The sequence below is a fragment of the Eurosta solidaginis genome, chromosome 4 (assembly GCF_040869045.1).
Source record: "Eurosta solidaginis isolate ZX-2024a chromosome 4, ASM4086904v1, whole genome shotgun sequence".
Lineage (NCBI taxonomy): Eukaryota > Metazoa > Arthropoda > Insecta > Diptera > Tephritidae > Eurosta > Eurosta solidaginis.
This window is the reverse complement of record NC_090322.1, coordinates 225,000,640-225,021,508: the sequence shown is the minus strand read 5'-3', so window position 1 is coordinate 225,021,508 and position 20,869 is coordinate 225,000,640. Positions and strand designations below refer to the sequence as shown.

The 20,869-nt window shown below is 35.5% G+C and overlaps 1 protein-coding gene across 3 annotated transcripts in view; it reads left to right on the top strand.

The window, feature by feature from the left end:
- mgl (megalin) overlaps positions 1–20,869 on the top strand; it is an 822,751-nt gene that overhangs the window by 203,541 nt on the left and 598,341 nt on the right. For all 3 annotated transcript variants that reach the window (XM_067784870.1, XM_067784871.1, XM_067784872.1), the window contains exon 2: positions 852–1,708. In XM_067784870.1, the coding sequence (XP_067640971.1) occupies positions 1,363–1,708 (346 nt within the window). In that variant the 5' untranslated portion in view covers positions 852–1,362. The remainder of the gene's footprint in view (positions 1–851; positions 1,709–20,869) is intronic.

The window sequence follows — 20,869 nt, the reverse complement described above, 5'->3', positions numbered from 1 at the left end:
TTCAGATAAGACGATTTTGGTCATTCCTGCCGCAATTTAGAAAGTATAAACGTAAAACTCGGTGATATGTATTCTAATATATCATAGAAGATATTCTGAAAAAATCACTTTGATCGGAGCTATATATAGCATATATCCCATACAACCGATCGTTAAGATAGAAAGATTTTTGGAAATTTCTCCCTTAATTTCCAATATAAAAACGTTAAACTTGGTAATATTTGTTCTAATATATCATAGAAGATTTCATGAAAAACTCATTTCGATCGGAGCTATATATAATATATATCCCATACAACCGATCGTTCAGATAAGGGGGTTTTTTGCCATTTTTTCATATTTATCTTAAAATGGTTTAGGTATGTACATCTGTTCACTATATATTTCTTATCTTATACAGCGCATTATATGGAGATTACGAATGGGATAAGATTATTGTTCAGCCCATTCATGAAAGGTATGAAGTCTTCGACAAAGCCGAAGACAGTCCCGTCCTTACTTGTTTATATATAAGATTGAAAACTCGTTCATTTACAAAACTTAAATTACAAATGTAATAATAACGATCAATTTTGCTAATAGTTTTCTTCTTCTCTTTTCAGCTCAAATGTCAACTTATTTCCGTAAATTTTATGCTGCCGCTAGCTTGCAAAATTATGTTTAAATGATACGTTTAAAAAATGATTAAACAATAATTATGAAACAGTTGAAAAATTCATAACCAGCATTTGAAAGCTCTTAACAATAAACGTCGTTTTTCACTTCTTTCCAAGCACAACCATCAAGAAATAATTACCATACAATATTTTTTTATAACAAAATAATAATTTCCCTTTCTTATTCTCTTTCAGTGCAGTGCAATTTTAGCAAATAAGTTTCAAGCAGTGTAAATGGAAATCTTACTCAAACTTTATTTTTTATGAAAAACAAAAAATTAAATAAAATTTACAGAATCAAAAATATTTTAGTGTGAATGATTAGAAATCTACCTACACCGAAAAATCATTTCAACGCGAGAAATATACGAAGTGCATACGATTGCACACGCGTCGGTTCTATGTCAGCGTGTTCGCTACAGTCGAGTGCGTTATCAAAATAGAAAGTTGTAATAAAACTCATCTAAGTGTTCTGAAAACAAGAAAAAAAAATTTAAATAAAAATATTAAAGCTAACAGGTAATACCCAGCTATTTTTTTTTATAAGTTTTCGTTTGATAAAAAAAATTCATTATTTTATATTGTGCTTAAAAAATATCTCTGTTAAATTGTGCAAAAAAAAAAAAAAATCGCAAAAATTGCGTAGCGGGTACGGTGACGGGCGCGTGCGCATAAAAAAATCGCGAACGTTTCGTACGCCGCGAAAATGCATCCGCTTACGGGCAAGCGATGCCGGCAATACAACAATACAAGCAACACCAACAACAACAAAAATATCACAACAACAAACATGACAACAATGGCTGGTCGTAAAATTAATTCAACAGGTATGGCGACAAGCGACAACAACAACAATAGCAACAACATTTTAGCTGCAAATAAATTATCGGCGACGATCGCAACAACAAAAATGATAAGCAATCATTGCCGTCAGCTAAGTGTGTTGGTGTGTTTTGTCGCCATTGTTGTCTTAAATAATTTTGGCTGTCTGCTGACAACAACAACGGCTACAATGCAAAGGGAGAATATGCGAGTGCTGCCATTGCCAGAAGGTGGGTTCGATATTAAAGTATATACATATGTATGTATGTAGTATACATTTATGTTAAGGGCATGAAATATATCGTTCTAAAGAGGGAGATATACATTTATATAAACATTCTTGACAAATTTTGCTTACAGATAAAGCTGGTGTGATTTGCAACTGAAAATATTATTGAATTATTTTTTGGTTTTTTTTTTGGACCGCCAAATTCGCAGTTACAAAACTATCATAAGCCGTAGACTTTATTTGTTCACTCAGACAGTAGCCGTTATATACAGGTTATCAGTGATGGCGCAGCGCCGAAACTGGTTTTTCTCGAAACCAGATTTGACAAGGAGATGACGGAAAATCGTTCCAATATACATAAGATGAAGTAGCTTAAAAGACCGCATGCCTCGAAGCTTGCTTCATAGACATCCGAATTAGATTGGGCGAGATTAAGAGAAGGCGAGAGTTGTACATAATCGACCAAGCGGGAAATGCGTGGACCTAAGCGCCTGGCTGTAAAGTATCTAAAATCATTTTAACATAAATCTTACAACCTTAGACTAACAAAGTTACTCCTATCATTAAAAAGAGAGGAATATAGCCTTGTGCGGACATAACCTACTTGACACGGCTTTCTGGCGTCACATGCCTTTAAATTACACTTAGTCAGTGATAGCAGATTTCGGAAGTGAGGGTTGGAAAAGGAAACCATCGATCACGTTTTGTGCTCATACCATGTGTTTGCCAGGCTCCGACTGCAGCTATTAGGAGTGATACAGCTGTCAGATCTAGAAGCAGCAAGTGCCATAGGTTATAGTATTTGTCAAGAGGACGTACGTAGTTATTTTATAATATATGTACTGATTTTTTATATGGTTTTTCAGTTTGGTCATTAAACAAACTTCTGGTTACACTACTGCCTCATTAAGTCTATGTGAAGTCCTCACGAATCGGCCAGTTTAAGCTAACCTAATCTAACACTTAACGCGATGAGAATGTGCATTCCTATGAAGTCCTACCTATGGCGTTGAAGACGGATAGAAATTACCTACTTAGGCGTTGGTGTATTTTCCAAAAAGGAGGAGTAAATTTGCTTGCTACGGTCCAGTTTGAAAGTTTCAAGAGGTTTGGGAAAAGTTTTTCTTCTTATCATCGAGAACATAATCAGTGGCCAAAAGAAGTTCAAAGCATCATTATCAACACTAATAGCCGCGATTTTGGTCATTTTGTTACAAGTAACGCCAATCACCGAAGCCAAGTCTACCTCCATATGCTCCTGTAAGCTTAGTGGAGGTTTCCCTTTTCTGCTGCTTCCTAACTGTCGTCTGAAATACTTTCTTGCACGGAGCTTATGCTACTTTGGTGTTTTAATATTTTCTGTTGGTGACCCTCCGTGAAACATTAATCGACTTAATTTCTTAGCGCCGATTGTTGAACCAAAGTGAAAAAAGGTCAAAAAAGTCTCCAACTTGACCCAACAAAACATAAAAATAATTTCTTATCGTTGACCATTGAACCAAAGTGAAAAAATTTCAAATGAGTCTCCAACTTGACTCCACAAAAAAAAAAATTATAAAAATTTCTTATCGTTGACCATTGAGGCAAAGAGAAAAAGTGTCAAAAAAGTCTCCAATTTTATCTAAAAAAAATTATAAAAATGCAGCGACTTCAAATTCGTTTTAAAAGAAAAGGCCTAAAATTCATTTTCATACTCAATTCTAAAAATTTTTCACTGAACCTGCATAGGACGAATTTTGTTCAATTAAAGTTTTAAAAAGATCTAATTTTTTCGGAAAATGAGCCAAAGTGTGAGTAATTTATCGTTTCTAGTAGAGTATATTTCCCTATTTTTCGATTATTTAATTTTGAAAATGGATTTAATTGTAGTGAACATCTATTTTAATACAGGCGATGCTTCTAAAAAGTAGTAACCGTTTCAAACCAGTCTAAGGTCACCAAGGCTTCCACTTTCGCCAAAATTAAGTAGAATTTGCAATGATTGCCTTATAAAAGACCTTTCACACACTCAACTGCAATAACAAACCTTATTCAAAATGTCAATTAAGTAGTTTACAGTTAATTTTCTTGCTTGATATTCACACGAGTTGCTTTGCAATTTCGTCTGTGTCGACTTAAAGTAATTTCATTTCAACATCATCTCCAAATAATCACAACTTTTGCCCCAATTGCATATAAAGTGAAATCTCTGTTAGTTTATCGAAATTTCTAGTTCAAGTTGCAAATGTTAATTTTTGTTTTCCTGAGAATTTTCCAACCCAGCTATCCAAACATTAGTGGCACGTGAGCTAGAAATATTGTCAGCCAGTCACCTTCAACCAACAATCACGTGCGAATGCATTTGTACAACAGCGTGAGCTTTCAAATTTACCTACACGCATGCATATTTTAGGGGGTCATACACTATGCATGTCTGTTTGTATGTATGTAGGGATGCGTATATAAATGTTCAGCTGAATGAGTTCAGTGCATTGGTTTTCGCAACCCACGCGTCGTCAAACTTGACGAAAGAGTACAGCTAAATACAAAAAAAATCTACATTATTACTAGCAAACTCACTGTCTCTCTGCTATAATTTTGTTAGTTACAATGCGCTTCTAACGGTGTACACATATTTGGCTTTGGACCATGATTGTAGCTAAAGTTTAGATTCCTTCCTGTATTGTTGTTTTTATACTCAGCTGAGCAAAGCTCACAGAGTAGATTAACTTTGTTCGCATAACAGTAATCCGTAACGGCATAAACTAATCGAGATAGATATAGACTCCTATATATCAAAATGATCTGGGTGAAAAAAGAAATTCATTTGGCCATGTCCGTCCGTCCGTCCGGCCGCCCGTAAACACGATAACGTGAGTAAATTTTGAGGTATTTTGATGAAATTTGGTATTTAGGTTCCTGGGCACTCATCTCAGATCGCTATTTAAAACGAACGAAATCGGACCATAACCACGCCCACTTCTTCGATATCGAAAATTTCGAAAAACCCAAAAAGTGCGATAATTCATTACCAAAGACGCATAAAGCGATGAAACTCCGTATGAGGGTTGACCTTATGACGTAGAATTGAAAATTATTAAAATTTTGGACAATGGGAGTGGCACCGCCCACTTTTGAAAGAAGGCGATTTGAAAGTTTTGCAAGCCGTAATTTGGCAGTCGTTGAAGATATCTTGATGAAATTTGGCAAGAGCGTTACTCCTATTCCTATATGTGTGCTAAATAAAAATTAACAAAATTGGTTTGACGAACACGCCCACTTAAAAAAAATTTTTAAGTCAAATTATAACAAAAAATTGTATATCTCTACAGTATATAAGTAAATTATGTGAACATTCAACTCCAGTAATGATATGGTGCAACAAAATACAAAAATTAGAGAAAATTTCAAAATGGGCGTGCCTCCGCCCTTTTTTATTTAATTTGTGTAGAATACTTCTAATGCCATATGTCGAACAAAAATTTACCAATCCTTCTGAAATTTGGTAGGGCATAGATTCTATGACGATAACTATTTTCTGTGAAAATGGGCGAAATCGGTTGAAGCCACGCCCAGTTTTTGTACAAAGTCTACCGTCTGCCCTTCCGCTCGGCCGTTAACACAATAACTTGAGCAAAAATCGATATATCTTTACTAAACTTAGTTCACGTACTTATCTGAACTCACTTTATCTTGGCATAAAAAATGGCCGAAATCCGACTATGGCCACGCCCACTTTTTGATATCGAAAATTACGGAAAACGAGAAAAATGCCATAATTCTGTACCAAATATGAAAAAAGATATGAGACATGGTAATTGGATTGGTTTATTGACACAAAATATAACTTTAGAAAAAACTTTGTAAACTGGGTGTGACACCTTCCATATTAAGTAGAATAAAATGAAAAATTTCTGTAAGGCGAAATCAAAAGCCCTTGGAATCTTGGCAGGAATACTGTTCGTGGTATTACATATATATATAAACTAGCGGTACCCGGCAGATGATGTTCTGGGTCAGCCTGGTCCTCATTTTGGTCGATATTTCGAAAACGTCTTCACATATACAACTAAGGGCCACTCTCTTTTAAAACCCTCATTAGTACCTACTCAATATCGTACAAACACATTCTAGAGCCACCCCTGGTCCACCTTTATGGCGATATCTCGAAAATAGCCGTCCACCTATAGAACTAAAGCCCACTCCCTTTTAAAATACTCACTAACGCCTTTCATTCGATTCCCATATCGTACAAGCACATTCTGGAGTCACCCCTGTTCCACCTTTATGACGATATCCCGAAATGGCGTCCACCTATAGAACTATGTCCCACTCCCTTTCAAAATACTCTTTAATACCTTCCATTTGATACCCATGTCATACAAACACATTCCAGGGTTACCCTAGATTAATTTTCCTATATGGTGTTTTTCTCTTATTTTGTCCCCAAAGCTCTCAGCTGAGTATGTAATGTTCGGTTACACCCGAACTTAGCCTTCCTTACTTGTTGTTCATATGATTATTGTCAGCGAATTGCAGTGACATGCCTTCAAGTGCATATGCATGTGTGTGCCTAGTCATGTGCATGTTATGTTTATTTACTAACTTTCACTAGGATGTTCATTAAATTTGAATATTTGAGTTTCGTGCGAAATGGAGCGTGTGCGCTTCTGTACACTGGGATGATTTCGAGTTTCTCCTCACTCTCTACACCTTCACACCCCAGTCTACGTCTCATAATATTCACGTGCCTGTTTGGAAATTTAAGCATCGCACTGTAGGCCTGTGGGAGTGTGACCACGGTAGAAAATATATTTGACATATCGACAAAAGATATTATTTCGTTCAAGCCAGTAATAATGCAAGAAATTTCTGCGCCATTTTTTGTTAGGATTGAGCATATTTTCTGCTTATAACTAAGTGCGCCAAAGAGATAGCAAGCGGTGGGAAGGTAATGATTTTGATCTATTTCCCTCGGCATTGGCTTAAAATTAATAACTGACAAAATTTATCGGATATTTTCAATTGGGTTTTCGAAATCAAAAAAATCTATAATATAAAAATTCGTCGCTAAATTTGTTGCTAAGCGCAAAATGCGAGATCGGTTGGACCGATTACTCTAATCCGTTTTGTTTTAGAATATTCCTTGAAGTACGGGACCGGTTCTTACGGAGAGAAAAGTGAAGCCGTGAAGTGGACCAGGGGACGACCTTTTCCAATAAAATTAATGTATGGGGTAAATTGCTTCGAATTTGGTAAACGGGCACTTGCATGACTAGCTCCTTATTTGTGAAACTTTTCATTTCAAAATTGGCCCAGGCACCGACTTATTCCAAAAAATCTCATTTTTAGTGCAATTTGTTCGAAGTTCGGTACAGAGTATCTCTTTGACAAAGATAATATTTGATACACTTTTTGTTCGGGTAAGTAGACCAGGGACCTACCTATTCCACAAAATCTCATTTTTGGTGCAATTTGTTTGAAATGTATTGTTTAAGCAGTTTTTCGAAAAAGGAAAGTAGGAGAGCGAAGTGGGAAAAAGAGAAGGTTGGGTTAGGGAAAACGGAGAAAGTGTTAGCAGAGAAGGAAAACAAAAATGGAGAAAGAGTGAGGGAAAGATAGGAAGGAGACGAAGCATGAGCAAGAAAGGGGATAAGTTAGAAAAGAGGAAGGTTGAGGGAGGGGAAAGAAAGTGAGAGTGGAAGAGAGAAAAATCGGGAATGTAAAATGGAGAATAAATGAAGGGGAGACAGGGAGAAAGGCGTAGAAGCAAGAAGTGGATTTTTCTTTTGCAGAAGCAAAATAATAGAGTAATACATTGCGGGGAGAAATATTATCGGGCAGGAGAATTGGTCATTATCTATGTTTCTCTTATTTATAGTTTCGTTAAGCGGTTAGTCGATATTTGATATGAAGATACCATATATGAGGAAATTGAGGTGAGGGTAAAGACATTGTAGTGGCACTATGACTGAATGTGGGAATGGGAATGTGATGTTTAGCGGAAGTAAAATTAGGATTGGGAGTGGAGGTGGGATTGGTGAGTGGGAGAGAGACAAATGGAATGAGGGATGGACGAGAATTATAAGAAAAATTTAAAATTGAGTAGAAGAGAATGTGATAGATAGTCAAGACGGGAAGCGAGGCTCAATTTTAATTTACGCAAACCAATTTTTGGGCAAAACGAACTATGCGGGGTACTCTTGTAAATAAATACAAAAAAAAAAAAAAAAAATGAAAAAAAAAAAAAATAAAATATATCTTAATCGTAACCTTAGAAACTTTGTAAATAAGATAATTTGTCATATGAAAGATTTGCCGGGGAATTGCGTGCTTTAAAGAGTTTTTGTACTGAATTTCCCAGAAGAATATAGACAGCCTTTGAATAACTATGTATGTATATCTTTCTTTAAAAACAAATTTATTTTGCTTGAAGAACAAATTTTTATGAACACAATAATATCCAATTATCTGGTATATTGGCCATCAGGGTCTGATATATAATTGTATATCAATATTCACATTTTAAGCAGTATCATCGCTTTTGTAACAAAAAATTTCTTTTTTATTGTTTTATCCAGAAACAATAAATATCAATGGTTCGATATCTGAGCTGTCACAGTCTGACAAATCCAACTTTTTCGCAAGCCTCCAATATTTTCAGAACGCCTGGGACGGTCCCTAGAAAATCAATAAATTAGTCATCTAAGAACAGCTTGTATTCTAAAAGAGTTCCGAAATAATCCTGATATGATAAAACGGTCCTAAAGTATCCTGAAGTAGTGCACAAATAATCTCGAAATGACGACCGAAGCCATTTTGAAATGCTCTCAAGTTGGTCCCAAGACAGTACTCAAAATTATCTGAAAGACGTCCCAATATGATCTTGAAAATCATACCAAAATGGTCCTAAGAAGGTCCCGAAATAGTCCTGGAATAATCATAAAAGTACCTCTAAAGAGTTTCGAAATTACCCCGAGATAGTCCCGAAGTGGTGGAAAAGAATCCCGAAATAGTCCCAATGCTACACCGCAGTGATCAAATTATCAATAATCGCTTCCTAATTAGTTATCAAGAAATAAAAACAACACCACTTTTACAAGAAATACATTTTAGCTGTATCGCAGAGAATCGTAAGAGCGTATTTCAGGAATAATCCCATAGAATTTTTACGATACATCTGAGAAATCATTTAAATTAATCCAAGTTTATCCCGACCCATACCAGAGAAGCTACAAAACACACGTATGTGCATAGCTTTCGGGAATATTAAGGTAGTATTTTTTATTTTTTTAATAATTGAAAAATTTCTAAAATTCTACCGTTATTTCGAGTTATTTGGTAATTTAACCATTATTTAAAAATCTTAAAATGATGCAATTTTATATCAAAGTTTGCAGATACTATGAAAAAGTTTAACAAAATGTATTCTAATTTTCAAAATAAAGATTTATTTATTACATTATTGAAAAACTTTGATTGACACAATTTTAGATGTACCCAACAATAGCTAGTACACTGAAAGAAATGGTGCTAGTAAAATCAACAAATCGGTTCTGTTGTTCTTGACTTAATTGAGATTCGGTGAAATTGATCGAATTATGGTTAATTCGACCGAGATCTTTGTCAAGCGAACAAATTAGATTAGTGATTTCAACAGAAGAGAAATTGTTGCTCTTAAGTTAACAAAATTCCGTAAAATTTACAGATTACTAATCTATCTAACTGACCTTTTTGGTAACACAACTGATCTCACTGGTCATTTCAACAGCGATCAACAGTCAATACATGAGCAAATTTCAAAGAGAATTTTACGCTCACTGCGCTCTATACTTTGTACTTATGTATGCTGTAGTAATGTATGCAAATAATTACCAATGTATATGGCGGCCGCCGTGGTGTGATGGTAGCGTGCTCCGCCTACCACACCGAAGACCCTGGGTTCACACCCCGGGCAAAGCAACATACAAATTTTAGAAATAAGGTTTTTCAATTAGAAGACAATTTTCCTAAGCGGGGTCGCCCCTCGGCACTGTTCGGCAAGCACTCCGAGTGTATTTCGGCCATGAAAAGATCTCAGTGTAAACTCATTTGCCTTGCAAATGCCGCACCATAGGTACTTTCGTACAAAGCTGTCGCAACAACTTTTTTTATTCATTTGACTACTAAAACAGTCAATTACGAATCAACGATTTGTGCGCAGTTGATTCAACATCTTGTTGCGATGGATAAAAATTGACAGAAATTTCGGTTGAAATGACCCGTATTTCGGTTGATTTTACTAGTCTTTTCCTTTCAGTGTAATTACGAAATATTTTCTCAAATTTTGCTCACTTTTTACCACAAAATCTTGTTTGTTGGCTCATAGTACAATATAATTGCAGTAAGATATATGTACGTAAATATTTGTTTTTGTTGGTTTGTTAGGTGTTAATTTAATGTTGCTGCACATTGCTATTTACATATATATGTATGTATCTACGACCATATTTATTTGACAATCGCTTGTTGTTGCTAAAGGCGACAGATATTCATACATAGCCTGAAATATTGTTGCTAACATATTTACTTCGATACCCTACAGTCGAGTAAGTTGCACTTTTAATGACATCAAAATTTAATATTTGGCACAAACTTTACCGGCGGAATTTTAACTTTGTCCATATTTCACTTATATTCAGTACTTTGTATTAAACCATCTTAGAATGGGAGGACTACATATGATTTTAAGCTTGTTGTAAAATATTCGCTTAATTATATTTTATAACCATGCAAAATTTCAGCACTGCCTATATACATACATAAAACATGTTGACGGCATCAACAACTACAAGTATTCTTGTTATGCTAGTTCACAGTTTTTAAGCTGACATGTTTTTAAACAGAAGATAGCTTTGCTACGAAGAAGAGATAGTTCAATTTTTTTATTTTGGGGAAAATCTTACATAGCCTTCGAAATTTTTTTTTAAATTAATACGAATTTTGATAGGCCCTTAACTGTACATTTTTTGACTAGAATTGATTGAGGTAGAAAATTGCATCCTCTAAAAAAATCGGAAAAATCTTAGGTGGTAGCTGCCCTGATAGGAAAAGTTCGCTTGAACAGCAGCTAATATAAAAGGCTCGTTGTGATACCACATAAAAAATGGTGCTCAGAGAGTGGTTGCCTATCAAAGAAACAGTTGCGAATGAGACCGATCTCAAACTTGGATAAATCTTCCAAAGACCCAAGTGAGTCGAGATTGGAATACTTTCGCCTGGTTCTGGCAAAAGCTGAGCAGTCAAGCATAAAGCGACTCCATGATTCCACCTCATCACCCTCCATACAGCTGCAGCAGGATGAGGTTTCCAGTTTATTGAGACTTACCGAATGTACTCCGATTGGACAGTGTCCTGCCAAAACCCCAAATGACTATATATAGATGAACCGAATCAGTTCGGCAAACCTCCTGCCATTTATTTCCGGATCTTGCTAGGCTCATCTATTCAGGAGCAGACCACAGTTCCGCCGTCTTAAAAAAATGTGGGCATCTTTATTCCTTACTGAAACTGACTTATTGAACTTACATAAGTAGACTTAATTTTTATAATTTTTCTATTTATGCAATCTGAACTCCTTTTGCCAGAATTTGACGCCATTTGAAATGAATAACCCTGAAGTCCCGAAATCCCTGCAGCCATCTTTATCCCGCTAAGTTGTACCGATGCGGTCTAAGAGACCCGCTTGAAAGTTGCCCGGTATATCACTTTGGCGCGGGACCAAGATAATCTTAATCATAAAATAATTCGCTGCAAGCGAGGTCAAGAACTTCCAGGCCACCATCGATCGCATTTTACTTAAACTCAAGGTCTTGATAGCCCGTTGACTCGCGGCAACTTCCGCTTGGAAAACATTACAGTGATCAGCCAACTTTAACTTGCGACCCGCATTTAGCACTTTACAAATAGCCCCATACCAACATTTCCGTCCAACGTCGACCCATCCGTGAACACGTTAAATAAGATTTCGAAATTTTCTTGAAAGTTTCTCGTATTTTCGAACTTTTTTTTTTTAATAATAATTTAATGGATGAAATTTCATAAGAAACTGCAAGTGCTATTCCCACATTCGCTGGTATATACCTAAAAATTCAGGATGATTGTATACAAATCCACATTTAACTTTAAACTTTACTTTTTTCTTCACTTTGTGTTATTTGCTCGAATTCGTGCATAAAAATGTCTATGTTATATTTTGACAATCTCAAGCAAAAAAATGCTTGCCATGATTGATCATCGTCTCACTTGACGTAAAGAACAACCAAGTTGACATATTGATTGAAATGTTGGTCGTTTTTTTTTACGGTACAACATAGTTTTCAAAGGACACAATTTCGTATGCAATTTATTAGGAATTTATGCCACTTTTTCTTTATGTTGATGTCAAGTAAATATTTTATTAGACAGATATTACGTAGCGATACAAATTGTAAAATATCTAATGCCGCTTAAAGAACTTGAGTAAAAATATTGTAACGAATTTACTGAAATTCCTCTTATTTGCAACCTTCTACTAACGTTCGAATCACTAAACTGTTGAATAAATAACTCCACTATTCAATAATGCAAAAATGGCGTTTATTCAAGTACTTCACAATACTACTACTTCTCGACAGATAGCGTGCTTAAATCAAACTCATTCTGATTCTCAGCTTTACCTCCTTTTATACTCTGTGATTTCTCGTCCGCATACTTCTAGGCGTTTCTATTTCTAGAATTTACTTCTCGTTTACAAGCTATAAATTTCTCAGCTATAACTACAGATGCAGGATTTTATAGCTTCTCTCATAGCCCATGCCCGTGTATATGTGAGTGATACTTGCACAAATGATTGCATACTGTTGGGAGTATCTCAGATATATTCATGTGTTTGTGCGTTACTCTCCGCTGCTTGTATGGACATATGGGTAGACATAATGATTGATTTGTTGATGTGCATACAAGTCACTGCTTAGTATCTGCTTAGAGATGATAGTATCCCTTAGTGTTGCTAATATTTTTCACAATATGTATAATAGATTTATTTGGGAAGCTTGGAATTTTGATTAAGTCAAACAGGCTGTTTTATTAAAAATCAACCAATAATACGCACACATATCCATAACATATAAAAGCGGGTATCGGTGCATAAACGTCACATTTTTAAAATTATTATTTGGTGTTAAAATGAAATTTTTTAAAGGAATTTTTAGGATTAGTCCGGCGAGGATTTCTTTAAAATAAATTTTTTTTTCAACTTAACGTCGAATTCATCCTGTGGAGTTTTTTAGTGCTGTACTAAATTGAATAAAATAAAAGTATTTGATTTCCTCCGAATTGGCCATAAGGTCCATTCGGCGTCATAAGGTCAACCCACCTAGCACTTTTTCATCGCTTTATCCGTCTTGATAATGAATTATCGCACTTTTTCGGTTTTTCGAAATTTTCGGTATCGAAAAAGTGGGCATGGTTATAGTCCGATTTCGTTCATTTTAAATAGAGATCTGTGATGAGTGCCTAGGAACTTACATACCAAATTTCATTAAGATACCTCAAAATTTACTTAAGTTATCGTGTTTACAGACAGACGAACGGACGGACGGAAGGACATCGCTAAATGAATTTCGGTTTTCGCCCAGGATCATTTTGATTTATAGAAGTCTATATCTATCTCGATTAGTTTTTGCCGTTACGGGATACTGTTATATGAACAATATTAATAGATATACTTTTGTAATGGTCGGATAAATACTGCCCATGCCCTACGATATTCTCCCAATCTCCGAGTACAACATTTCTTCTGCTTCCTTGTTTGTTTGGAATAGTTTGTGCTTATCGGCTTCCTGGTTGATTCGAAATAACTTTCACACTTGGCGTTGCAGATTGAGCACGTAGTCCGAATTCGCAGCACATGAGGTCCATACATTGTACTTTGGTATTTGGAAAATCTCCCGTTTAAATTCAACACTTTGGAAGAACTCGCCTTAACATTTCAAGATCGCGTCTTTTTTGCACCTTATAAACTTAACCCGTTGCTTTCCTGCTTATTCGAATAAGGGAAGCGGTGTATTCGCAGTCTTCTTTCTTCAAATATCCCCTTTTGGGCTGATATGGAGTACTGTGAGTGTTTAAGCGTCATTGAAATTGAAAGTGGCATCGCTTTGTTCATCTCCTTAAATACAACCGGAATCACAGCGTTACATCCTTTCAGCTTAGCAGCCACTTCATCTCTTCTTTTCGTGGTACTTCGAACTGCCTTGCAAATTAAGAGCCGTAAGTATATTGATCGCGGTTAGCTTCCATCAACCCTGCATCTGGTCCGTTTCCCTTCCCCCCTTGCGCGTCTTAAAAGCAGGCTAATTGCCTGCAGGTGATTCCTGCTTCCGCTTCCTAGCCAGGACTTATTTTTTCTCATTCGAGAGATCGAGCACTGCTCGCAGTATGGTTCTTGCCAGAAAACCTGATAACCTACCTCTTTTTGTGCTCCCTCATTTCCTCGCTTGGGCGCGGAAAACGCTCCGCGCTTCACTCAATTTCCAGCTTCCATTTTTCATGTCTTCTCATTGGTATCGTCAGCTCACTTTCAAAAGGAGAAGCTACTTGGAAGTTTTTAAAAATTAAACAAAACATTTTGGTAAGCCCGCGTTGTAAGATTTTTATTTCAAAATTTTGAAAAGTAGTTTTTTATAGCAAAATAGATTAAAATATTACTTTCACTTGCCAAGTGTGAGTGCACCTTATTACAAGATGTTGCTGTTTATACAGCAGCTGCTATTTCCACAGTTAAAGACAGTACATACTTATATATAAAGCTGATTGATAACCAATTAACAAGTGGAAAGAAACATAACCCCGCCTACTCAGCCATATAAGAGTGTGGAATATTTTGTATAAAGAAATTCATCACGCTCCGGCTAGTTTAATATCTGATCCTAAGGGATCAATAGTTATAAAGGGAGATAACTCAAGTGCTACTAGGCATAGTGAATGTATACACCGATCACATGGCGGTAATGAAGAGTTGGAGATAGTTAAAAGCTCTTCAGCGTTTTCCACCATCCTGAATGCTCCAGGAACTGGGTCTGATCTAATCAGAAAATATTAGCTTAAAACTAGTATCTTTTCTGTCTAGTTTGGTGTTTCACTGTGGAGAATTTATGTTATAAGTTGTTTCTGCTACATTATGGTTGCGTTGATTCTTCACCACGATGACAATGCTGGTTAGGCATCAGGAAGTCTTAATAAGCGCAATTTTGAATTGTTAGCAATTGTGAGCTGCTCGTACTACGCAATTGATTATGCCGAGTTGTGAACAAGGGGAGGGTATGTAACTGTAAATTTAACATTTCACTAAGTAACATAAAATGACAGTCATTCAATTGGTTGCCAGCAAGGCGGTTGAAAGATGATGGCGGTATTTGACTTACATGCGCGAGTACATAGTCCATATTAATGCTACATGACTGAGCGAAGTTGATTGCTACAAACCAGTCTATGTAAATATCCCGCATTAGTTTTATGTTTCGAAATTGACGCTGTTGGGAACTGTAACTTTAATTGTAGTTTTTTGAAAAATTTTACAAAAACGTGCCAATTTCTTTTTGATAAGTTTTTATGGGAACTTGTACAATTTAACCCTGAACAAGATTCTTTTCAAAACCTCCTTTTCTGATCAGCGTGTAGTCTTCTTCGAGTCGTATTTATGCTATGTTGATGTAGTATTGTCGCACTACGCGGGTATAAAACACTAAAGCTTACTGAATGTTGTTGAGTAGTTCTTCATTTAAGGTTAGATGTGTTATTTTGGCATCGTCCAAAAAGCGTCGTTTATTTTTTACTTTGACTGACTTTTTTTATATAAAAAATATATATAAAAATGTTTTTCAATAATCTCGGAGCTTAAGGCGAATTTCTGGATTGAAGATACTACAATATACATTACAGCTTATCACTAAAAAAAGTTGAAAACGTGCACCGGGAGAAAGCAAAAATTTAAATAATTTTTTTCTTTTTTTTTCAGCACATTATAGTAAAGCGAAATTAGTAGTTTTCTTTATAAATTAATTAGTTTATCATTGATTTCATCGACATATTTTGTAAAAGTATTTTATCAGAGTACAATTCGTCCGAAGAAGTAATTAACCGAACTGATCACGTTCCAATACCAACACCCTTTACACGATCCATTGGTATATAAAACAAGTAAGGACGAGACCGTCTTCGGCATGAATGGAGCTGAACAATAATGTTTTATACTTTCAAAAATTCATAAAATCTGAAAAATCAGTTATATATACGACCAATCATAACGATTTGTAAACATCCTGTTAAATTTCAAGCTTCTAGTCGTTAAAATGTGGAAGAAACTACGCTAAACCACTTATATGAACAATCGGATGTATTGGATATATATTATACAAACGAACTATTTTGAACTGGCCGATCAATAAACAACTCACATAGACTGAATGTGTTCATAGTGTTGCTGTATTTGTGAGCATCTGAGAAAATTTGAAGCCTCTAGCGGTTAAAATGAGGAAGAAATTCTGGTAAACTTCTTATCTGAACAGTCGATTGTATGGGATATATATTTTATATGTAACCGATCTTGACAATTTTAAATGTTAAAATTAGGAATACATGACAAAACCCCCCTTTTCTTCGAAAAATCGATTGTATGACGGATATATGCTTAAGTGGTCCGATCCGGTCGGTTCTAACAAATAATAAATCGGACAACAAAACCTACCAGCTCACCAAACTTCATCAACTGTATTAAATTTAGAGAGGCTTGCTCATATTGCCAGAATGCCATACCATGGCAGCCGCCAGTACTAATACTTTAAGGGTGGTGCAAAATAACATTATTATCGATAATGATATTCAAAACTTGCGGAGAGTCCTTATCGCTATAAGAATAAGAACAAGAAAGAAGTAGATTTGAAACTCAAGTTTCAATAGCAAAGACACACAGATATTGTTGAAAGAAGTCTTTATAATAATAAATAAATAAAAGCTCCATAAATATTGAGAGGTTTTATATGGAAACTGCAAAAAGCCACGACAGTAATAAAACTATTGCCAAAGAATCAAAACTAAAAATAATAAATACAATTTTCAAGCGAACGAAGCAGCAATTAAACTGGTTTCATAAATTATAACAAAAACAAGATCAACCAGGTGGTGCAAGAGAAACTTGAAACTTGTTGCTGCAACATAAGTTGTTGATGTGTTGTTCAGGCCCCACTACCGGCAAGCAAGTGACAGGCACAAGTGCAAATGCACCAATATCATGCGACGATGTATAAACGATCTACATATACTACATATTTATAAAATTGGAATGACCCATCAAAAAATAGTGTAGATTCTTATAAGAAATCAGAAAAATGATAGTAAGGTCGCTTTATCAGCACTTTTAATTAACCGTTCCGTAGCAGAGCACAACAATCCTTCATTCTAATCGATGACTGACTAAAATTAAAATCACTTAGAGATATCAAGTTCTTCCAACTGCTAATATTTTACACATGTTGAAAGTACTTCTAAGCTTGGCTTCAACCTACCTTTTGTCTACACAAATTAATGACACAATTTTGTTCAGCTCAACTCCGGGTAACAACATCAGACAGAAGAAGTCATGTTATACTTGCGTTTTTACTTCATCAGGCAGAAAAAGTAATTTTACACCTGGGCCAGACAACCGCTATAGTGTAATAGTAGCGTGCTCCGCCCACCACACTGAAGATTCTGGGTTCACGCCCTGGTCGACCCTCGGCAGTGTTTGGCAAGCACTTCGTGTGTATTTCTGTCATGAAAAGCTTCTCAGTGAAAACTCATCTGCCTTGCAGATGCCTTTCGGGGTCGGCATAAATCAAGTAGGTCTTGTCCCGCCAATTTGTAGGAAAAATTGAAAGGAGCACGACGAAAATTGGAAGAAAAGCTCGGCCTAAAATATCTTTGGAGGTTATTGCACCTTTCTTTTTTTTATTTATTCAACATAATGACAACTGCAGGAGATGTAGAGGCGCGGATTTAGAAACATCTAGAAATTTCTTGTGCGATTGTCTTTCGTTTTCGCACAAGAGGAAGACATTTTCAGGGATCTCCATTCTTTGATGATCCTTTTGATCTGGCTAATTTGAAACCTAAGAAATTGCACAGATTTGCTGAATCGACCTGTTGGTTTGAGTAGGGAAGAGATCATAACGTGACCTTTACGAGCCTAAATGCATTGCCGCTCGCGCTGTTTGCCCTTTAACCTTACCTATCAACGATAAACGAAATTGTTTTGATATAACGACAGAAGCCCAACATTTTTTGTTGGGTATGTATTTGTAGATACGCTTTATGAGTGTATTCGTTTGTACTACTACATAGCAATTTGTGCTAGCTACTGCTTGGCACTGATTCACTTATTTGTTTGTATTTAGACCTGCTTCACATCTTATTTCACACCATATATTTAGTACGCATAGCGCCGTCGCTCACTTACGCACCGCGAAATCAAATTTCATTACAACTAAATGACATTCGCTTTTGTGCACTAACTTTTTATACAAACACACACATACATTTACAAAACACACACACGATCTAGTCATGCTACAATATTTTCCTATTTAAAATTAATTATTTCTTTTTTTGGTTCACTCATTGCCATGCCATGTTATGTAGGTACACAACCGAACGCGACACCGTTTTATTTGTTTATTTGGCAAAAATGTAATGAGAAAATTTATGTTTATGGGTTTATGAGCATCGTTAATGCGATCGAATGTCAACGTTTTACACATGAATTGTGCAATTTACAATAACAATTTAACTACTGCAATTTTTGCTGCCGTTGTAAATGTTTACTCATTTATTACATTTTAATTGTTAGTTGCTTTCAAAAGCTTCAGTTGCATTTTAAGCGTAAACAATAAACAGCTGCGCTTGAGAGTTTAGTGCAATTTGAGTTTTAATTAAGTTTTGAATTTCAAATTTAATTGCCAGGAGTTGATTGCATTTCACGAATTCAAGCTATTGTTTATAGTGAACGGTGCGATTAGCGCTAAGCTTCAAAATTCTATACTTTTGAAAGGCTGGTAATAGATTTTGAATGATTTTGGGAACTGAGTGAGGTGAAAGCAATTTCAATTCCGGTGAAATTCAATTAATTTCATATTTATTAATATTAACCGCTATTGCTGGAATTTCACATCGTTCGGTGGAATCCGATATCATTACTAATAAATTTGTATGGGGTACAAAGCAGCATGTGACAGAGCGAAAAGAAGTTGCTTGTATGCTGCTATATCTGAATTTTTATTGGACTGAACAAACGCGCTGTGAGTTCTGCCCTCTCAGAATTAGATAGCGAAGCAAAAAGGTGGATCTTGTGGTAAATGAGTGTAAGATGAAGTACTTGCTTCCAAAAAAAAAAAAATCGGCGCCTTGGCAGCCACGTCACTGTTGACGGATATAAATTCGAAATTTTGAGGGATTTCGTCTATGTGGGACCATCGCTGACAGCAAAAATAATGCCAGCATAGAAATTAAACGGAGCACAACTCTTGCCAACAAGTGCTACTAGAGGCTGAGTAGAAAAGCGAAAGAAAAAGTCCTCACTCGACGCACAAAAACCACGGGCTACAAGTCGCTCATCATATTATGCCGAAGAGTATCCGCAAGCTTACGAATTGTCTTAGAGAAGCTTTTAATGGCAGAATGTTTGCTAAAGCACTGTCTATAGCATCGCTTATAACTATTTTAATACCCAGCTGTACTTGTACACAGCGTATTATAACTTTGATTGGATAACGGTTGGTTGTACAGGTATTAAGGAATCGAGATAGATATAATAAAATTTGATTAAGCCATGTCCATCCGTCTGTCCGTTAACACGATAACTTGATCAAATATGAGATATGTTCACCAAATTCGGTAATCGGGCTTATCTGGACAAAGAATAGATTGGTTTTCAAAAATAGCGAAATTGAAAATTTAGAAAAATGGAAAAAATGAGATAATTAAATAACGAATACCGCTAAGCTAATGAAATTTGATTGGTGGATTCGTTTTACGATGCAAAACATAAATTCCAAAAAATTTTTGAAGATGGGCGTGGTACCACCCAAATTTAGATGAAGAAATTTGGAAGTTTAACAAGCCGTAAATCAAAATCTTTTAAAGATATTACATAGAAATTTGGCAGAACAATAATTTTTTTCTAATGATAATTATTGTTATTTTTTAATTTTTCTAAATTTGAAAAAAAAAAAATTATTGTTCTGGCCTTTAGCTCGAATCGAACCTTGAATCATTTATCAATAGGCCGATAAAAACAAAAACAATTGTTAATAAACCATGAGCACTTGGGAATGTCAAACAAAGTAATTGACAATAAACAAAAATCCAGCATTATCGGTGATTTGCACCAGATGGCGCAACACTGAATAAAGATAGTTGGTAAAAAGGAATAGAAGTAGCAAATTTGCCAGTCAAACAAACCACCGTTGTATAGCTAAATGGTTAGCGCAGCATGCCTAAAGCGTACTGATGGTGAAGGCTTAGCACCCTTCGAAAAGGATCTATCTGCGCAGGTTGTCTGAAAAATTTTCTACTTACTATTCCAAAAACAAAATACAATTTTTCAAATTTAGAAAAATTAAAAAATAACAATAATTATCATTAGAAAAAAATTATTGTTCTGGCCTTGAGCTCGAATCGAAACTTGAATTATAAAGCTGTCTGTTTGTATGGAAACTAGTCCCTCAATATTTGAGATATCTTGATAAAATTTGCTGAGCAGATATATTTAGGTGTCCGATTAGACATTTATCGGAACCGGTCAGATCGAACCACTGTAGCATATATCCCCCATACAACAGATTTTTCGGAAAAGAGAATTTTTGTCTTATATTCCTCAGTTTATCAGATTGAAGCTTCAAACTTCACCATATGCTTTCGTATATCGTACATATAGTCTGAAAAAATGGATGATATCGGTCGTATATATAGCATATATCGCCCACAATGGATTGTTCAGATAAGTAGCTTTTCATAATTACTGCCCCATTTTAACAGCTAGGTGGTTAAAATTTCACCAAATGCTTACTTATATAGCATATATTGTTGTCTGAAAAAATCATAGAGATCGGTGGTATATATATTATATACC